This window comes from Pipistrellus kuhlii, unplaced genomic scaffold, assembly GCF_014108245.1.
Source record: "Pipistrellus kuhlii isolate mPipKuh1 unplaced genomic scaffold, mPipKuh1.p scaffold_m20_p_9, whole genome shotgun sequence".
NCBI classification, from domain to species: domain Eukaryota; kingdom Metazoa; phylum Chordata; class Mammalia; order Chiroptera; family Vespertilionidae; genus Pipistrellus; species Pipistrellus kuhlii.
Window position 1 is genome coordinate 1372945 of NW_023425595.1, and position 18402 is coordinate 1391346.

Genomic DNA, 18402 nt, shown 5'->3' on the forward strand with positions numbered 1-18402 from the left:
ACACAGCAAAATCACCCCAGGGTCATGGTGCCATACCAGACGGACCCGGCTGGGTCAGCATGGGTTCTCCTGGTTGGGTTCCAGTGTGTGCTGCTGGGCCCAGGGCTGTGGGATCAGCCGTAGGGTGTGGAGTCAGGCATGGGTGGAGATATCAGGGTGGAGTGGAGGCGGACGAGGCAGGTGGAGGTTAGGATGGTGATATCAGGGTGATAAGGGGCTCAGGGTCCAGGGTGGGAGGAATCAGAGCTCAGGAGGCAGTCAGGAGGTCAGGAATGTGGGGTCGGGCAGGGCAGACCTGTCCCTGAGGTGTGAGCAGCCCCTCGCTCCACCCCCAGGCTGGCCAAGAAGTCCTGGTTCGGGAACTTCATCAGCCTCGAGAAGGAGGAGCAGATCTTCCTGGTCATCAAGGACAAGCCCCTGAGCTCCATCAAAGCCGACATCGTTCATGCCTTCCTGTCGGTGAGCCTTGTCCCGCCCCAGAGGGCCCATTCACTGGCCAGACAGACACTGTCTCTGCCTGCCCCTGCAGCGCGGGGAAAGAAACCCTGGAGGAGCAGGTGTGGGCCAGGCAGGGGCATGTGTGGCTGGCGGGTGAGCAGGTCCCAGGCGGGCTGTGACAGGGTGGCACTGGGGCAGGGATACACCCCGAGGGCTGAAGCACAGGCAGCCTCAGCAGAGGGACCTCTGCCAGACCCAGGGGATGTGCCCAGGCCTGGGGAACAGTCCCCAGGGGGCTGTTGTCCGGGGTGCCCTCTGCCTGCCCCACAGGCTGCCGGCCTCCTGCAGCCCCTGCCTCCCACTGAGGCCTGCAGTGCCGAGGCAGCCGCACTGGGTCTTCTGTGGGGCCCCTTGTCTTTGCCGGATCACCAGGCTCAGGGAGCAGGAAGCCCTGAGGGTTTTCCAGATTCACGCCAGGGGCCCCACCCGCCTATGTGGGGCCTGCCTTGTGCTGGGTCCCCCAGGCTCACAGCTTAGGGGGATCCCAGGATCGCCAGAGGGGAGGAGGGTTTAGCCACTGCAGCTCCAGCTCAAGCCCCACGACCCGGTGGGCAGGGATTGCCAGGGGTTTCTCTGAGCCCAGCCTCAGCGCCCCTGTCACAGGCTGCCGCCAGGTCCCCTTAGGGCTATGAGGACAGTGGGTGCTCCTCACAGAGGTTCAGGGGCCAGGAGAGCCCAGAACCAGGCAGGGGTCAGCCTCAGGCTGGACACAGGCACTCTGGCCCCTTTGACTCCCCTGTACCCTGCTCTCTTCCTTTGGGCCCACGTCTGGACCTCTGTCCCCCATGACCCCCAAGCCCCTTCTGCTGTTCCTCCTCCCTGGCGCATGGACTCGGCCACTGCCACCGCCCTCTAATGCTTCCCAGGATGGCTGGTCCTTCAGACCTTGGGTGCTGGGGGGACCCTGCTGGGTTTGTTGTGACCAGTTTCCTTTGTTGCCCACGACCCAAATACCCAGAGCGGGTCGACTGGGTGCAGAGCCTCAGGCACCGTTGTCAGCGATGGCCTGGCCTTGGCCTCAGGTGGCTGTTCTCAGTGCCAATAGAGGCTTCAGCCTTGGCCCCCTGTCCTCACTGCCGCTGAGGGCCCCCGCCCACGTGCATGTTTACTCATCGCACCTTAGAAAGCCCTGCCCGAGTGTCCGTCAGTCCTGCTCTGGCTCCCGTGGCCGCACCCTGAGGGCCCTGCTGGTGGTGGCCTCCCCGGGGAGAGGGTGGCCGCACCCATTTCACAAACGACGCTGCAGGGGCTGGCCTGTGGGTCCCCTTTGAGGAGCTCAGGGTGGAGGCCGGGTCGCTGCTCACATCGAACTGCCACTCTGCAGATTCCCAGTCTCAGCCACAGCGTCATCTCCCAGACCAGCTTCCGGGCCGAGTACAAGGCGACCGGGGGCCCGGCCGTGTTCCAGAAGCCCGTCAAGTTCCAGGTGGACATCACCTACAGCGAGGGCGGGGCGGCCCAGAAGGAGAACGGCATCTACTCCGTCACGTTCACGCTCCTGTCAGGTGAGCTGCTGGCCCAGGGCGCGGGCTCCGGCCACCCCGCCCAGGCTCACCCGCTGTCTGTCTCCCCCAGGCCCCAGCCGCCGCTTCAAGAGGGTCGTGGAGACCATTCAGACGCAGCTGCTGAGCACACACGACCAGCCCTCCACCCAGCACTTGTCAGGTGAGGCGGCGCTCAGCTCGGCCGCCCTGTGGGCCATCGAGTGGGCCTGGCCCTCCGCCGCCCCCCAGGGAGCAGGGCCTCCCAGCACAGTGGGCCAGCCCAGTCTGCACACCAGGGAGGCAGGGCCCAGCACACCGCACTGAAAGGCGCCTCTTGTCCACTGTAGAACCCTCCCCGCCAGCGCCAGGACTAAGCTGGGGTGCTGGGCTTAAAGGCCAGAAGGTGGCCACCAGCTACGAGAGTAGCCTCTGACGCTGGCAGGTAAGGTGTCCCGCCCTACCGCTGGGGCAAGGAGGGGGCTGCAGTCACATCCCCTGGCAAGAGCCAGGCTGGCCCTGAGAAGGGCACCCTGTGCCCACTCACATGGCCAGTGGCCAGCTCCCGGCCCCTGACAAGCTGTGCAGGCCCAGAACGCAGGCTGAGTCTCGGGGCACAGGGCAGGCTAGCCCCAGGACCCCCCAGGAGAGCAGACCCCGGGAGAGCGGTGGCCAAGGTCCTGCCTGGATTCCCCGCAGCAGCGCCCTGTGAGGGCTGGGGCCCTGGAGCCCGGATATGGGGTGGGGTTGCTTGCTGTCTGTCCCCCGTGAGAAGACCTGACTATCTGGCCTTGAGCAGGAGAGGGGGCCTCAGGCCCCAGTCAAAGCCAGGGCGCCCCAGCTGGGCCTAGAGAAGCATCCAGGGAAGGGCTCCCAGGCCGAGGGCCATGCCTGTGGGGGCGGGCAGCACCGGAATGGGGTGTGAGCCGTGTGAGTCGCCGTCTGTTGGTGAGGGTGTGCAGTGTGTGTCTGCATGGTGGTGAGATGCGGGGTTGTCGTGAGGATTGTTCTGACATTTGGGACCTGAGGAGCAGAGTGTCCAGCCCTCAGCTGCCTCTCTGACCCCCCTACGGCCAGCTGGGGCCTCAGTGGGCCCTCCCCCGACCTGCTGTGCTTCTGTGTGGAGTCCTAAAGGACAGGCCGGCCCAGCGTCCACCCCACCCTGCCATCCTCATTCCATCGTCTGTTTCTCACTGCCCTCCTCTTCTCCCTCACATGTCCCTCAGCGCCCTGGCCCGAGCCCAGGTGTGGGCCCGCTTTCCTGGCTGTCGGGGTGGGGAGCAGGCACGCCAGGTGCCTCTGGCTCCTGAGCTGTTAAGGACTCAATCTGGAGCAGTGCAGTGCTGACAGGGAAACCGAGGCTGGGGAAGAACGGAGCTTGTCCGGGAAGGGGAGCCAAGACCAGGGCCTGGCATGCTCCTGCCCAGCGGGCATCTGTGCCTGCAGCCATGCCAGAGCAGGGGCCTTGCTGGCCTGGACCAATGAGCTCTCTTCCTGGGGAGCCCAACCTGGTACCTCGGCCACCTGACCCCATCCCCTGGCCTCCCTCCCACACTGGATGCTCTTGTCCAGCAAGCTCAGTCCCAGGGCCACCATGGGACCTTCAACCACCTGACAGGGCCCCCGGCCTGGCCTACAGAGGGGAGGCCCCGAGGGCACATCCCACCTGCAGCGAGGGTTTTGCCAGCACCAACCCTCCCAGGCCCTGCAGCAGGTGGGGGGTCAGGGTAGGGGACTGCAGACCTGCGGGAGGAGGACATGTGGGTGGCCGGCGCAGACCGTGGCCGAAGTCGTGGGCTTCTCAGCTCCACAGCGTGTCCTGGACCCAGGGCAGCACAGCGGGCGAGGCTCTGGCTGCGCAGGACCCTAGACTGCCCAGGCGGCCCTCGCTCTGAGCCCGCCACTCCATACCTACCCCCTTTGGGCTCCACTCCTCAGGCCCCACTCCCTGCCCTGAGCCTGTGCTTTCCCTGAGGGGCCGGCGGGAACCATGTTCACATCCCCCTCTCTCCGTTCTGTGCTCCAGACACCACTAACTGTGTGGAGATGATGACGGGGAGGCTTTCCAAGTGTGGTAAGAACCCCCATCGCCGGGGCCTCCGCCTATCACGCCACCTGCAACCCGCTCCCGGCTAGGTGCTGCGCCCGCCACCGGGGCTGTCCTGGGGTCTGGGTGTAGCTCGGGGTCCAGACACACCCGGGACTCAGGGAGGCCCCCACTCGCCCAGCCTCCTGCCTCTGCCAGGACACCCTGTCCCTCCCCCAAGAGCAGCCACAGCCCTGGCCTAGGATCGGGGCGGGCCAGGGAGGCCCAGGGAGGGCCGCGTGGGCAGGCTCTGGCCAGGGGTGGCGGTGGACTGCGGTCTGGAGCAGGCCCTCCGTCCACTGGAAGGTTGAGGGACCCCTCCTGCTGGGTCACACGACAGTGCCCTCCCACTGCACCTGGCAGGGAAAGGAGGGACCTGGTAGGGCTCAGGTTTAGGAACTGGAGCAAAGGTGCCCATCAGTGCACCTGGCCCGGGAGCACAGGCCCCAGGTCAGGGTGGTCATCTCATCCCTACCCCTTCCTCTTGACCTCAGGACATTCCCACTCTGGCTGCCTGCCCCCCACCCTCCCACATCCAAGCTCTCCATGCCTGTCCATCCACCCTTCCATCTGTCTGTCCGCTGTGTCCACGTTGTGTGGCCTGGGCTGGCCAGGGGAGGAGAATGGCAGGCACGCTGGCTCCAGCCTCCCACCCAGAGCAGACCCTGTGGCCTCCTGCCAAGAGCCAGACGCCCATCCCAGGGTCCTGCCCCTTGGGGATGCGGCAGCCCCGTCTGTGTGGCTGAGTTCAGAGTGGGCTGGCCAGCTGGCAAGGGCCCAGAGCTGACGAGGGGAGACTCTGAGACTGGTGTCTGAGCTCCGTGTCTGGCTGAGGCCAAGGGAGGCGCTGCACCTGCAAGGCCAGGCTGGTGAGGGAGGAGGGTCTCCACCTGCCTTGGGGTCCCGCCCCACAGTTAAGAGGCACAGCTCAGTCCCCAAAGCCTCAGCCCCTCCCGGGAGCCCCTGGCACAGAGGGTATCCCGCCGGTCGGCCGCCTGCCCACCCTGCTTGCTGTCACCTGTCCCCGCCCCCTACGCCCATCTCAGACCTCATCTCGTTGGGTTTTCTTTCTCTCGCCAAGGCCCTTTCGTTCATTTGTTTGTTTGTTCTCTTTCTCTCTCCTTCCCTCCCTTCTTCTTTCTCGCCCCTTTTTTTTTCTTTTTTCTTTTCTTTTGTTTTCTGTTCTGTGTACCCAGGCAGCCCATTGAGTAACTTCTTTGACGTAATTAAACAACTTTTTTCAGACGAGAAGAACGGGCAGGCGGCCCAGGCCCCCAGCACGCCCGCCAAGCGGAGTGCCCACAGTCCACTCGGTGACTCGGCGGCCGCTGGCCCTGGCCCTGGAGGCGATGCCGAGTACCCAACGGGCAAGGACACGGCCAAGACGGGGCCACCCGCCGCCCGCCACGAGCAGCCTTAGACACATAGCCCTCCCCGCCCCAGCACGGCCCCGACAGTGGCCCCCAAGGCTCCCGAGCCACCTGCCCGGCCAGAGTGGACCCGGGGCCACACCCACCTGCCCATCTAGGCTGCTGTGGAGCGGGGGAGGAAAGGATAGGGGCACTGGGGGCCAGGGCCTGTGGCCGGCCCACCGTGCCTGCTCTCTCTCTCTCTCTCGCTGTTTCTCTCTCTGCCTGTCTCTGACAACGTCACTGTTTCCGCTCTGATACCAGGAATTATCCCGAAAAGTTAACATGTCAACATGTCACCTCCACGAGGCCATCCTCTGGGCTCCGCGCCGGACACCGGCCCGCCGAAGGCAGCTGCGTGGACCTGCCTCTCCTCTCCTGCTGCTGCAGCGTGCCCGGCGGCGAGGCCTGCCCACCGCACTGCCTCCGTCCACCGGCCCGCGTGGCACCCTGCCCGGGGTCTGCTCCGCATGGCCACGGGGAGGAGGACCTGGCTCCGAGGGGAAGCTGCCTCCAGCCTGCCCACAGACTTGCAGTGACTAGAGCCCTCGGCAGGTCCTGTCGCCCGGCTGCCTCCAGCACGGGGGCCGTGGTGGGCAAAGCATCCGAGAGGCGGGCAGAGGGCACCTGCAGCCTCTCCTCGGCCTCTTCCCTCTGCAGCACCCTCTCCCCGGCCCGCTGCACCTCGGCACCCAAGCGGCTGCTCGCTGGCTCCCAGTCCTCCCGGCTCGTCGCTGCAGGTGCTCTTGGGCCCGCGTTCCTGTCCTGGCCCGGGGGGACTGGGCCCAGAGGCAGCAGGCTGGCCGAGATCAGTATTATTTATTTGCCGTTTAACTTATTGAGTTTCTTTACTTCTCTGTTCAGGGAAGGGGCAGCAGCAGCATCTTCCTGCCGTCTGTCTGTCTGTCTGTCTGTCTCGGGCAGGGTGGGTCTGGGCCCAGGTGCCCTGAGGACGCAGCCGATGGGGCCCTGGGGGGCAGGCCGGTGGGTGCAGTGCCGGCAAGCTACTGTAAACTTTAAAGAATTCCTGCAAGATATTTTTATAAACTTTTTTTCTTGGTTGTTTTTGGAAAAGGGTGTGGGGGAGGGGAGCCGCTGGGCAGGGCTAGGTTTTGTGTTCGGTTCTTGCTCTTGGTTCTTTCTATATACACACATATATATATTTAAAGAACGGCGCAGGCCACTCTGCCTGCTCTGTCCGTCCTGGTAGAAGCAACTCCAGTCCCGTGGGCGCCACCACCCAGGGACCCTCCACCAGGTCCAGGACGGGGACCCTCTTGGTTCTGTGTCCAGAGCAGGGTAGGAGGAAGCCCTGGGCTGGCCCCCACCCACTCACAGGATGGCAGGGGCACCGCAGAGTTTTTTACTAAAATGACAAAAAGTGAAAAAAAAAAAGTCCACAAAAAACACACACCACATAACCAAGAACAGAGTCAGCGGCGTCCTCTGCAGAGTTTGCTGTGCGGGTGCAGCCGCTCCGTTCGCCCATCCCCAGCTAATGCTTGTGTTTCTTCCTGTGGGTACGGCCAGCTCGGTGGCACAGACCCTGACCGTGGTGCCAAGGGCGCCGGCAGCCGGAGGCTGGGAGGGCAGGTCTGATTGCATGCCTTCGCTGTGATGGGTCCACTTTGCTTCTGGTGTCTCCCCGCAGCCCACCAGCCTGCCCGCCCTCGGTCGAGGATAGATTTTAACGCTTCTGTACCCCGGCCCCACCGCAGGCGGGGCTCCCACATAAGAACTATTAGACGCCCGATAACAGCAGAGCCACAGGTACACGCGGGGGCTTCTCACGAGGCAAAGGACACCGAAAGCAATATCTCTTCGTCAGCCTTCCTCTTTTGTACTCGGGACACACGCAGACGTCACGGAAACAAACAAGCCCACCCATGTACCCCTGTCAATAACTGTGAGCAACCTTAGTTCCGGAACAATAAATTCCTTCCGTAAAGACCGACACCAGTCTCAGTCCGGGTGGGCGGTGGGGGCACGGGCGGCTGGGCTCACCGCTGTGTCCCCCACGGTGCTGCTCAGGGCTCTGCCTCAGCTGAAGAGGACAGACCCTGGGGGGGGGGGGGGGGCCTGCCCCAGTCTGAGCTGGGTAACCTGCTGGGCTGGGTGGGAGGAGAGCCCAGGGGCACAGGGAAGCCTCCCCCAAAGCGGACAAAGACACCACCCCAGACCTCAGGGTGTCACCCAGCACTTGGGCTTCTTCCTGGAGGATCTTTTCAATCCTTTTTTGGGGAAGAAGCCGATGGGGTTCTGTAGCCCAACCCTGGAAGCGAAGGGGGGCGATCCCAGCCACACCCTCCGCGCCCACAGCCAGCCAGCTGTGGATCACATGTCAGCCAGCCACCCCTCTGCTGCCGCACCAGGAAGGCAGGCCCAGCCCCGTCTTGGGGACCCCCTGCACAGCCATGAGGATGGGGAAAGCATCCTGGAAATGGCGTCCAAGCAGAGAGCAGTCACCCTTGGAGGTCCCGGGCAAGCACTGCCCTCTCCGTGGGTGCCGGGCATGGCACAGCCATGGGGCTCTGGCTGGGGGACGGCTCAGCACAGCCATGCCCCCTGGGCCGGGTGTGGCACAGATCTACGGTGGCTCTCTGGTGGGGGCATCCTGAGCCTTGTACCATGTCAGCACTGCCCTGGTCACCACTCCTGGGTGGCAATCAAACCTGTTCCCAGACATTGCCACAGCTGCCCTGGGGGCAGAATCGGCCTTGAGTCCTGCCCTCATCTCCTGCACCCCCTGCTGCAGGGGACAGCCCAAGGGGACGTGCTTCTCTGGTTCAGTGGGGAGCTACTGACAACTGGGCTTGCCTCTGAGCGGGCGGGTGCCCGGAGGTGCTTAGGAGACACAGAGGGCTCCAGGCTGCATGGGAAAGGCTGGACCCCATAGCGTCTTGTTAACTTCAGCTTAGAAGACAGGCTGAAGGAATTTGGTGATTACACTCTCACAGGGCACAGGGTTACCCAACTCTGGGTGCTGGCTGCTGCTTGGAGCAGCCTCCTGATGGCAGTGGATCCCAAGGGGCAAAGCAGAGCCCAGGAGTCTTCATGCAGGGCGGGAAGCATTTGCCCAGGGCTGCCACATGCATGAGTCCAGCAGAACACATGATGGAACCTTCTGGAACGAAGCACTGAAGTCACGCAGAAATAATTCTGACGCCCTTCAGACTGAGTCACCAGGCTGGGGTTGCTTTGAGCACCAGGAGGTGCAGCCACCAGCAACCCGTGCAGCCCTCTGGACAGTGGTGCTGTGGGGGCAGGGCAGGCCCTCGTGGGAGGGGCCAGGCTGTGAAGGCTAGGCACCCGGGAGTCCAAGAGTGCACTTGGATTTTCTGAGAGCCTCAGGGACCAACACCAAGAGCAGAAAGGAGGAGTTGAAAGGTCTGGAACGAGGCGGGGGGGGGGGGGGGGGGGGGGGGGAGTGGTCCTCTACAAAGCCCAATTGACAGACAGGGTTCTTGCCCTTGCAGGGAGGTGTGACAATAGGGCCTCCTGGTGGGTATTATGAGAACAGCACCCTAGTACTGATTTCGGGGTGTCTGAAAAGAAAACCCAATTGAAGAAATTAAAAATGGTTGGCGGATTAAGTACAAGCTATGCAGACATGCTCCCACAACCAAACCAGAATAACAACTATTGTAAAATGCCAAAAAAGAAAAGCATAAATAATCAACTGAAGACTGCCTGAAGAGAACCCTGATAACCAAGGACAGAAAGTAGAGACCACATAGATACTGGTAGGAAGGGCAGAGACACGAAAGCACCACAGACAGCAGCTGACGTTCTGGAGAGCTGTCCAGCTGTGGGAGGTTGCCACTGTGAACTCTGGGGTCTAATCCCCAGTTGGGCCCCCCAGCAGAGAGCACCAGAACTAAGAAAGGTGCCCACAAAACATCTGGCTGTGAAAAGCAGCAGGGTTGCTGTCTTCCAGGGAGAGACGCCTAGAAATGCAAGCACTCTCTTAAAGGGCTAACACACAAAACTTTACGCACAGGCACTCCCCATGGGTTCCAGCAGAGGGAGGGCAGAATGGACTGGAGCTGTGTGAGCAGAAGCCAGGGTTGGGGTCCTAGGGTTAGAGCTCAGAAGGCAGACAGCCTGGTTTTCTGTGTTGAGTCATTCCTCACACTGCAGAGGTAATCTTTCTCAGGCAGAATTTTGTTGTCCAGGTGGTTTTTGCCTGGGGAGGAGGGAAGACAGTTGACTGACCGTACCAGAAAACCCCTTGCCCCACCATGTGGCATTTCTGAGACCCATTAAGAGACTGAGAATAACAATTAGCCTCCAGGCAGAAGCAACTGCCCCACCCTGTTGGAAAACCTCTCACCACACCTGTGAACAATTGCCGGAGTGCTACTCCAGACTGAATCCAATCAGTCTATAGGCAGGTGAGACTCTGGAGGACTTGAGTCTTTGCCTGATCTAATTAGTCAGAAACAGTATTTGACTGTCCTGCACTAGAGCTTTGGAGGCATAGCAGACCTACCTAATACATAGTCACAAACCCAAACAGGCAACCAAAATGGGGAGACAAAAAAAAAAAAAAAAAGAACAAGAGAATTCTTCAGAAAATAAACGAAATGAAGATAAGAAACTTATCTGACATTAGTAGCTCTGCGCACAAATCCATGCACCAATTGCTCTCTGTGGGGCCTGGCCACTTTGTGCCTGCTGCAAAGAGGTCTCCATGGCCCAGAAGCCCATCTGCACCCTGGCCTGGTCAGAGGCCCATCTGTGGCAGGGCCTGAAATGCTTGTCACTGTGGTGATGAAGCAAGCATTCTGTCAGGCCACTCTCAGCGGCTGCATGCCCTGGAACTGGGGCACTCTGGTGGGGCGGAGAGGACTGGGTGCCGCCATTTTGTGGCTATGGGTGCCACCATCTTTGTGATGGAGTCATGGTTAATTTGCATATTACCCTTTTATTAGAGAGAATAGAATTCAAATTAATGATGGTAAAGATACTCAACAGCATAAGAAAAAATATAAAGTAACTATGAAAAAAGAACAGGCTGAAGTAAAGAATGACATAGCACAAATAAAGAACACACTGGAAGGAATACATAGCAGATTAGGGAAAGCTGAATATTGGATCAGTGAATTAGAAGACAGGATAGAAAAAAATCAGAGAACCAAAAAGAAAAAAAAACAATGAAAAAACAGGACAGTTTAAGGTATCTGTGGGACTACATGAAATGTAACAATCTTTGCATAATAGATGTGCCAGAAGGAAAAGAAAGTGAGCAAGGAATAGAGAATGATTTTGAAGAAACAATGGCAGAAAACTTCCCTAACCTGGTGAAGGAAAAAGTCACACAAGTTCAAGAGACACAGAGAATCCCAAGCAAAAAGAACCCAAACAGACCAAAGCCCAGGCACATCATAATTAAAATGCCAAAAATTAAAGACAAAGAGAGAATCTTAATGGCAACAAGAGAAAAGCAATTTGTTACCTACAAAGGAGCTACCATAGGCTATCAGTTGATTTCTACAGGCCAGAGGGATTGGAATGAAGTACTCAAGGTAATGAAAAGCAAGGATCTGAAACCAAGATTACTATATCCAGCAAGGGTATCATTCAAAATAGATGGTGAAATAAAGAGCTTTGCAGACAAAGAAAAAAAAAAAAAAGGCTAAAGGGGTTTATTCCCAGCATTGTAAAAAATACTAAAGGGACTGCTATAATAATAAGAAATAGATCAAGAAACCTAGGCATACATAATTAAAATAGTGCCCTAGCCAGTTTGGCTCAGTAGATAGAACGTCGTTCGATTCTGCTCAAGGGCATATGCCTGGTAGGAGTCATGCAGGAGGCAGCCAATCAATGACTCTTTCTCATCATTGATGTTTCTATCTCTCTCTCCCTCTCCTTTCCTCTCTGAAATTGTTAAAAAAAATATATTTTTAAAAAGAAAACTCATTCTAAAAAATATAAAATGACAAATAAATAAATATTAATAATAAATTTATTTTTTTAATGATGGGCACCAATTTATGACATCTAGAACTTTTAATTTTTATTTTTTTAATATATTTTATTGATTTTTCACAGAGAGGAAGAGAGAGGGAGAGTTAGAAACATCGATGAGAGAGAATCATCGATGAGCTGCCTCTTGCACTCCCCCTACTGGGGATGTGCCCACAACCAAGGTACATGCCCTCAAACAGAATCGAACCCGGGACCTTTCAGTCTGCAGGCCGATGCTCTATCCACTGAGCCAAACCGGTCCCGGCATCAATAATAAATTTAAATGTAAATGGATTAAATGCTCCAATCAAAAGACATGGTCCAACAGTATGCTTATTCACAACAGTCTCACCTCAGAACAAAAGACTCACACAGGATGAGTGAAGGGATGGAAAATTTTTTTTCATGCAAATGGAGGTGAAAAAACAACAACCCTGATGTAGCAATCCTCATTATGTGACAAAACAGACTTTAAAATGAGGACCATCACAACAATAAAGGACACTACATAATGCTAAAGGAAACCATCCAACTAGAGGATATAATCCTGATAAACATATATGCACCTAAATATATAAAAAATATTTTTAAAAAAGTATTTTTGAGGACTTTTAGGGAAGAGATTAACAACAATAGTTCTAGTAGCGGACTTTAACACCTCACTGACTTCACTGGAAAGATCTTCCAGAGGATTTGTTACAATGGCGCCCTCTTGCGGACATTCTGAGAATAGCCTGACTATTCTTTTATGCCTGACTATTAAGTGGGAGGTCTTCATTCATGATGATCCTTTAATAGAAGCAAAGCTTTCTCCATTTAACCCATGATGTTATCAATCATGTACAGGGATAAGTGAGCCTGTAAGATTTTTCCAGTGTCACAAATGACACCGTGACCTGAAGCCAGCATCTTTATTTGGTTCTTCAGTGATTCACTTCAGCAGATATTAACCAATTTTATAATCCATGAAAGACAAAATTAAAGGACACCATCCATAAAACAGAATAATTCCTATCAGCAACAAAGTGATGTGTGTATTACCTTATAAACTATATGGCTAGATAGTGTGGTGATATAATTAAGTAAAGATAGTAATAAGCAAAGGCCTAGGACAAATGCTAATATGCATTTAATCACACAGCATGAAGCCATTTGTAACTACAGTTGAATGAATATGTACATAAAATACATGAGTCAGGTTCTTATTGTTATACTATAACAGCATCAATTTCACACTATCATTTCACATGACGATTGGTAAGCTTTGACAGCTAAAACTTTCAGAGTATAAACAAAATCAACAATAGCTTGACAAATACAAATTTTTTAAAAAATTTTACTGACTAAAATATTTTCCTCAAAAATTCTGCTAGCCGAAACCGGTTTGGCTCAGTGGATAGAGCCTGAGGACTGAAGGGTCCCAGGTTCGATTCAGGACAAGTACCTTGGTTGCCGGCACATCCCCGGTAGGGGGTGTGCAGGAGGCAGCTGCTCAATTTCTCTCTCTCATCGATGTTTCTAACTCTCTCTCTCTCTCCCTTCCTCTCTGTAAAAAAAATCAATAAAATATATATTTTTAAAAAAATCTGTTAAAGAGCTATAACTTCCAAGTTTCCTCTTTTTTTTTAATAGCCCATCATCATATTACTTTATTCTCAGAAATACTCTTAAATCTTGAACTAAATGCTAAATCAATCTTATAAGCATATCTCCTTCATTATTATAAATATAAAATTTAGATGTAAAATATGAGTGACATTTGGTACAAAAAATGAATCTTTGTGTGAAAATTGAATTAATGTATATGTAAGCTAGTGTATATATGTATATGTTTTAAAATTGTGTAAATGTATTTTAAAAGTATTATATGTATACAAGCTAGTGTATATATTTCTTTAAAAGACTGAGAAAAAATTACCAAAACATAGTCATATTCTATCTGTATTAGTAATGGTGTGTTAACCATTACATTGTAAGTTCCTTAATTAGTGTCCAAATCTCACTCACTTTTATATCCTCACACTGCCCAATACAATAATTTACAAAAGTCAGGCACTCAATATTTGCTGCACTGAATTTAACAGATCACTTGCATACTCTGGAAAGGTGGGGAGTAGGAGACTGGGAAACTGAGTCAAATAAAGTCACATGTGTAATCAGAGTGTTTCCTGTAACTGTGATAGATAAACTTTGATAGATATCACAATACTAGAAAAGACCTAGAGAATAATAATTATCTAATGAAGGAAAATGGAAAAGCACTCACATATTAATTTTTTTAAATATATTTTTATTGATTTCAGAGGGAAAGGGAGAGGGAGAGAGACAGAAACATCAATGATGAGAAAGAATAACTGATTGGCTGCCTCCTGCATGCCCCACACTGGGGATGGAACCTGCAACCCATGCATGTGCCCCAAACAGGAACTGAACCACAACCTCCTTGTTCACAAGTCAATACTCAACCACTGAGCCACGCTGGCCAGGCCACATATGAATTTTTTAAATTAGACTTCTTATATAGAGACAGTAAAAAAAGAGAGTAACATAATTTAATAAATCTCTTTGTTCTAGAAACTGAGGTGACACAAATTTGAGTTAATGTTGTTTATCTTCAAGATTTGGAAAGATGAATAAAGCATTTATTCAAATAAGTGTAACCCCAGACATGATAACACTAAGCATGATATAAAACACATCACAGCTAGCCCTGGATGGTGTGGCTCAGTTGGCTGACCATCATGCCATCACTGAGAGGTCACTGGTTCTATTCCTGGTAAGGGCACAAGCCCAGATTTCGGGCTCAATCCTCAGAAAGGGGCATATAGGAAGCAGCCAATCAATGTTTCCTCAATCATTGATTGGCTGCCTCCTGCCAAGTGGGGACCGAGCCCGCAATCTGAGCATGTGAACCTGACCAGAAATGAACCCTGCACCCGTGGTCCACAGGCTAACGCTCTATACACTGAGCCACTCTGGCTAGGGCATGGATTTTCTTTATTAACAGAATTTTCATTGATCATACAAAAACTAAGAATGCTGAATGGCTTCCTGACATTCTCTATCATGTCGATATTAGCAAATAGAGTAAATGAATTATGAAAATTACATGAATAATTTACAATAAAAAATTTCACCTAAAATATTCATATTACAACAAAAGAATTTTAATTATCTACATAATCATTTCCCAATGTTATTCTAAAGGGCACAAGGTGCCCTCACTGGTTTAGAGAGTCCGCCTTCAGACTGAAAGATGCCTAGTTTGATTCCGTTAAGGGCACATGCTTGGGTTGTGGGCTCAATCCCAAGTGGGGGATGTGCAGAAGGCAGCCGATCAATGACTCTCTCTCATTATTGATGTTTCTCTCTCTCTCTCTCCCTCTCCCTTCCTATCCCTTCCTCTCTGTAATCAATAAAAATATATTTTAAAAATAAATAAACAAATAAAGGACACATGGTCCACAAGGTACATCTCTAAAAACAGGTTCCCTGGTCAAATAAATCTGGAAAATGCTGCATACTAACTCCCCATCTTAGAGTTAACAGTACCATCAGCATAGTTAGAAGCTGTTTAACTTTAACCCAAATTTCCCAAGTTCATCTTGACCACAGAACACTTTTTTAAAAAATTCATAATGCAAACTAATACTCTCAGGAACATGTGTTCCAAAGAACGTATCCTGAAAATTCTAATCTGTAATTAAGATGTTCTCACTTTGCTAGTGGCCTGATTTATCAAAAATAATTTCCCAATAAGAAACACTATCTTGCCCTAGCCGGTTTGGCTCAGCGAATAGAGTGTCGGCCGGTGGGTATGAAGCAGTATAAAAATGAAAACATTTTCTCAACTTACATCAGCACCATGTATAAACCATTAACATAGTGAAGATGACTGTTTAAAGTTCAATAATACTACTCTAACCCAACCCTGAAACCAGCAAGGATTACCATAAACACTAAAATTGATGTTAAAAATGGGTAGAGAAGAAAACTGTAGGGCTGCGGAAACAATTCCAGTCACATAGATTAGATTACTGTTTCAGTAAGGGATTTTCCTTAAAAAAAATAAATAAATAGCCAAAACCGGTTTGGCTCAGTGGATAGAGCGTCGATCTGCGGACTGAAAGGTCCCGGGTTCGATTCTGGTCAAGGGCATGTACCTTGGTTGCAGGCACATCCCCAGTAGGGGGTGTGCAAGAGGCAGCTGGTCGACGTATCTCTCTCATTGACGTTTCTAACTCTCTATTCCTCTCAATTCCTCTCCGTATAAAATCAATAAAATATATTTAAATAAGTAAATAAGTAAGTAAGTAAATAAATAAATAAATAAATAAATAAATAAAAAAGTACAACACAAACACAGCCACAGGCTTTTATCACAACGAAGGCAAATAGCAAATCATCAAAAGTGAGAGGCCTTCCTAGCGGAATGAATCTTCACACTTGCTTTCTAAATGGCGTATACCTATCACAGGCACACCTCATTTAATTGGCTTCGGTTTTACCGTATTTCACAGATGTTGCCGTTTTTTTAATAAATTGAAGGCAAGACCCTCCACCCGCCGAGAGATCACCTCTCGCTTTATTGAGGAAGTCCGGCCCCAGACCTCCACCTCTCCCAGGTACCTCTGCGGGGGGATGTCCCGTTAGGCCTGCCAAAAATCACCTGGCCTGCCCTGCCACGGCATCAGGGTGTGCCTTAATGAAATGTTTGACCCAATGGAGCAAGCTCGTTTTTAAGCTGAGAATTTTGTTCGGCCGGCAAATGATGTTATAAATATTCAAGTGGGCCTGGGCAGAAAAAGGTTCCCCGCCCCTGAAAAGCTCCCACGAATGCCTTGAGAGTCCTCCGACTGCTGCCAAAGTAAAACAAGGACAGGGATAACTGCAACCTGTAGCCCGGCGTTATCAGAATCGGCGGGGAAAGTCTATTCCGGTTTGCTGGTGCAAGGCGCTTCCGAAGGAATAGAATGACCGTAGAATAAAGAACACTGGGGACATTTTCCTCCGGGGTTTACACACTTGGCGCAAACCGCTCCTTGCTCTAGAACCCTGGTCGGCAAACTGCGGCTCTTTGGCCCCTTGAGTGCGGCTCTTCCACAAAATGCACGGCCGGGGCGAGTCCATGTTGAAGAAGTGGCGTTGGAAGAAGTTTAAGTGTAAAAAATGTGGCTCTCTAAAGGAACGTCCATCGTTGTGCTGTGGACATTCGGCTCTGCGGACGAATGAGTTTGCCGACCACGGCCCTAGACGGAGCTCTGCCTTCTGCCTGGAACATTCCGCGAACTAACACCCAACGAAAAACGTCCAGATAAGCCGTCACAGCGCAACGCGGTGCGATTTTGGCGCACCAGGCCGGTTTGAAATTTCTCACCACCATGACCAACATTACCGCCTTGTATTCATAAGTTTCAAAATAAAACCTTAGCAAAAAAAAAAAAAAAAAAAAAAAAAAAAAAAAAAAAAAAAAAAAAAAGGACGGACAGCACCTGCGCTTTCCCCAAACTATGTTTCTCTGTAAATACAGAACAGACAAGACTCACCTCACCATCAGCAGCCTCGACAGCCGAGAGGAGAGGCCTGAGGGCGATGGCTTCTCCGCGTCAGGCGGGTGGAAGGTTCTAGACGCCCCAGTGCAGCAGGCAGGAGGCTCCCGGGTGAAAGCCTCAAAGGAAGCCGCTTCTCAACACCAGCCCCCGGGCTGCCAGCTGGTCAGGTCGCTCAGCCAGGGCCTCTATGGCTCCCCCGGAGGACTTCCGGTTCATCCTAGGGCGTTTCCGGTTTCCAGGCCTTAAGAGCCCTGGCTGAGCGTGGGTGGGCAATCTTGGGCAGCTGGGGCAAAATGTAATTGACTTTTTTTTTTTTTTTTTTTTTTTTTTTTTTTTAAGATACAGGCTTCTGGAAAGCTGTGTCTGGATGTTGGGTAGTTTTCTTTTAAGGAAAACATTTATTGGCCTACATATCTGTGTGTGTGTGTGTGTGTGTGTATGTGTTTTAATCTTTGGGGCCCTGGCCGGGTCGTTCAGTTGGTTACAGCGTCCTCCCGTATACTAAGGTAGCAGGTTCCATCCTGATCAGGGCACTCACAAGATTCAACCAATGAATATATCAATAAGTAGAACAACAAATCAATGTTTCTCTCTTTCTCTCCGTCTCCCCTTCTCCCTCTCTCTCTAAAGTCAATCAATAATAATAATAATAATAATAATAATTTTAAAATTTTTGGAAAGATTTTTAAAAATTTGAATGTGATACCTGTTTGTTGGGAGCAATGCAAACTGTATAGATGAGGACATGACAGAGAAACTTCTCTACCTATTTACACTTTTTTATGTTTGAATCATGTAAAGATGTTTCCCATACAAAAAGGTAAATAGTGATTTTTAAGCGAAATAAATAATAAAGAGGAAACTGTAGCTATAATCATCCTTATGGCCACACCTATTCCAGCACCTTATGTAGAATGCAATATATTTCAGTTCTCCTATATGATTTTGCCTGTGTTATCAAATCTCAAAGAATTGGTCCCTGTACTCAAAAGTTTAACCAGCCATGGCCTGTTTTTCTCAGTGGTTAGAGCACCAACCCACGGACGGAAGGGTCTCGGGTTCGGTTCTGGTCAAGGACATGTACAGTATTTTTCGGACCATAAGACGCACTTTTTCCCCCCCCCAGAAGTGGGGGGGAAAAGTCCCTGCGTCTTATGGTCCAAATATAGCCTACACATATACTTTAAAAAAAAAGTTTTTTTACTTGCCCGGCTCTGTGTGGTCTCTGTGTGCTTGCCCGGCTCTAAAATGGTTCTAAATGCTGCTGTTTACTTTACAGGATTGATTACATGTGTTTATGACTCTGATGTTGGATTTTAATGCACATAAAATATTTTAGGACACTATTTGTTTCAGAATCTTTTTTTCTTCATTTCCCTTCTCTAAAAACTGGTGCGTCTTAT

At 52.0% G+C, this 18402-nt stretch overlaps 1 protein-coding gene across 15 annotated transcripts in view; it reads left to right on the top strand.

Moving 5' to 3' along the window:
• BRSK2 (BR serine/threonine kinase 2) overlaps positions 1 to 5907 on the top strand; it is a 45235-nt gene extending 39328 nt beyond the window's left edge. For 3 of the 15 annotated variants that reach the window (XM_036427278.2, XM_036427276.2, XM_036427287.2), the window contains 5 exons: positions 336 to 459; positions 1823 to 2003; positions 2074 to 2163; positions 4006 to 4053; positions 5262 to 5886. In XM_036427278.2, coding sequence (XP_036283171.1) covers positions 336 to 459; positions 1823 to 2003; positions 2074 to 2163; positions 4006 to 4053; positions 5262 to 5485 — 667 coding nt within the window. In that variant the 3' untranslated portion in view covers positions 5486 to 5886. Of the gene's footprint in view, positions 1 to 335; positions 460 to 1822; positions 2004 to 2073; positions 2164 to 2329; positions 2425 to 4005; positions 4060 to 5261 lie in introns of those variants that run through there. The other 12 variants (XM_036427280.2, XM_036427277.2, XM_036427289.2 and 9 more) reach the window with 9 other exon arrangements.
• The last annotated feature ends 12495 nt before the right edge of the window (positions 5908 to 18402 follow it).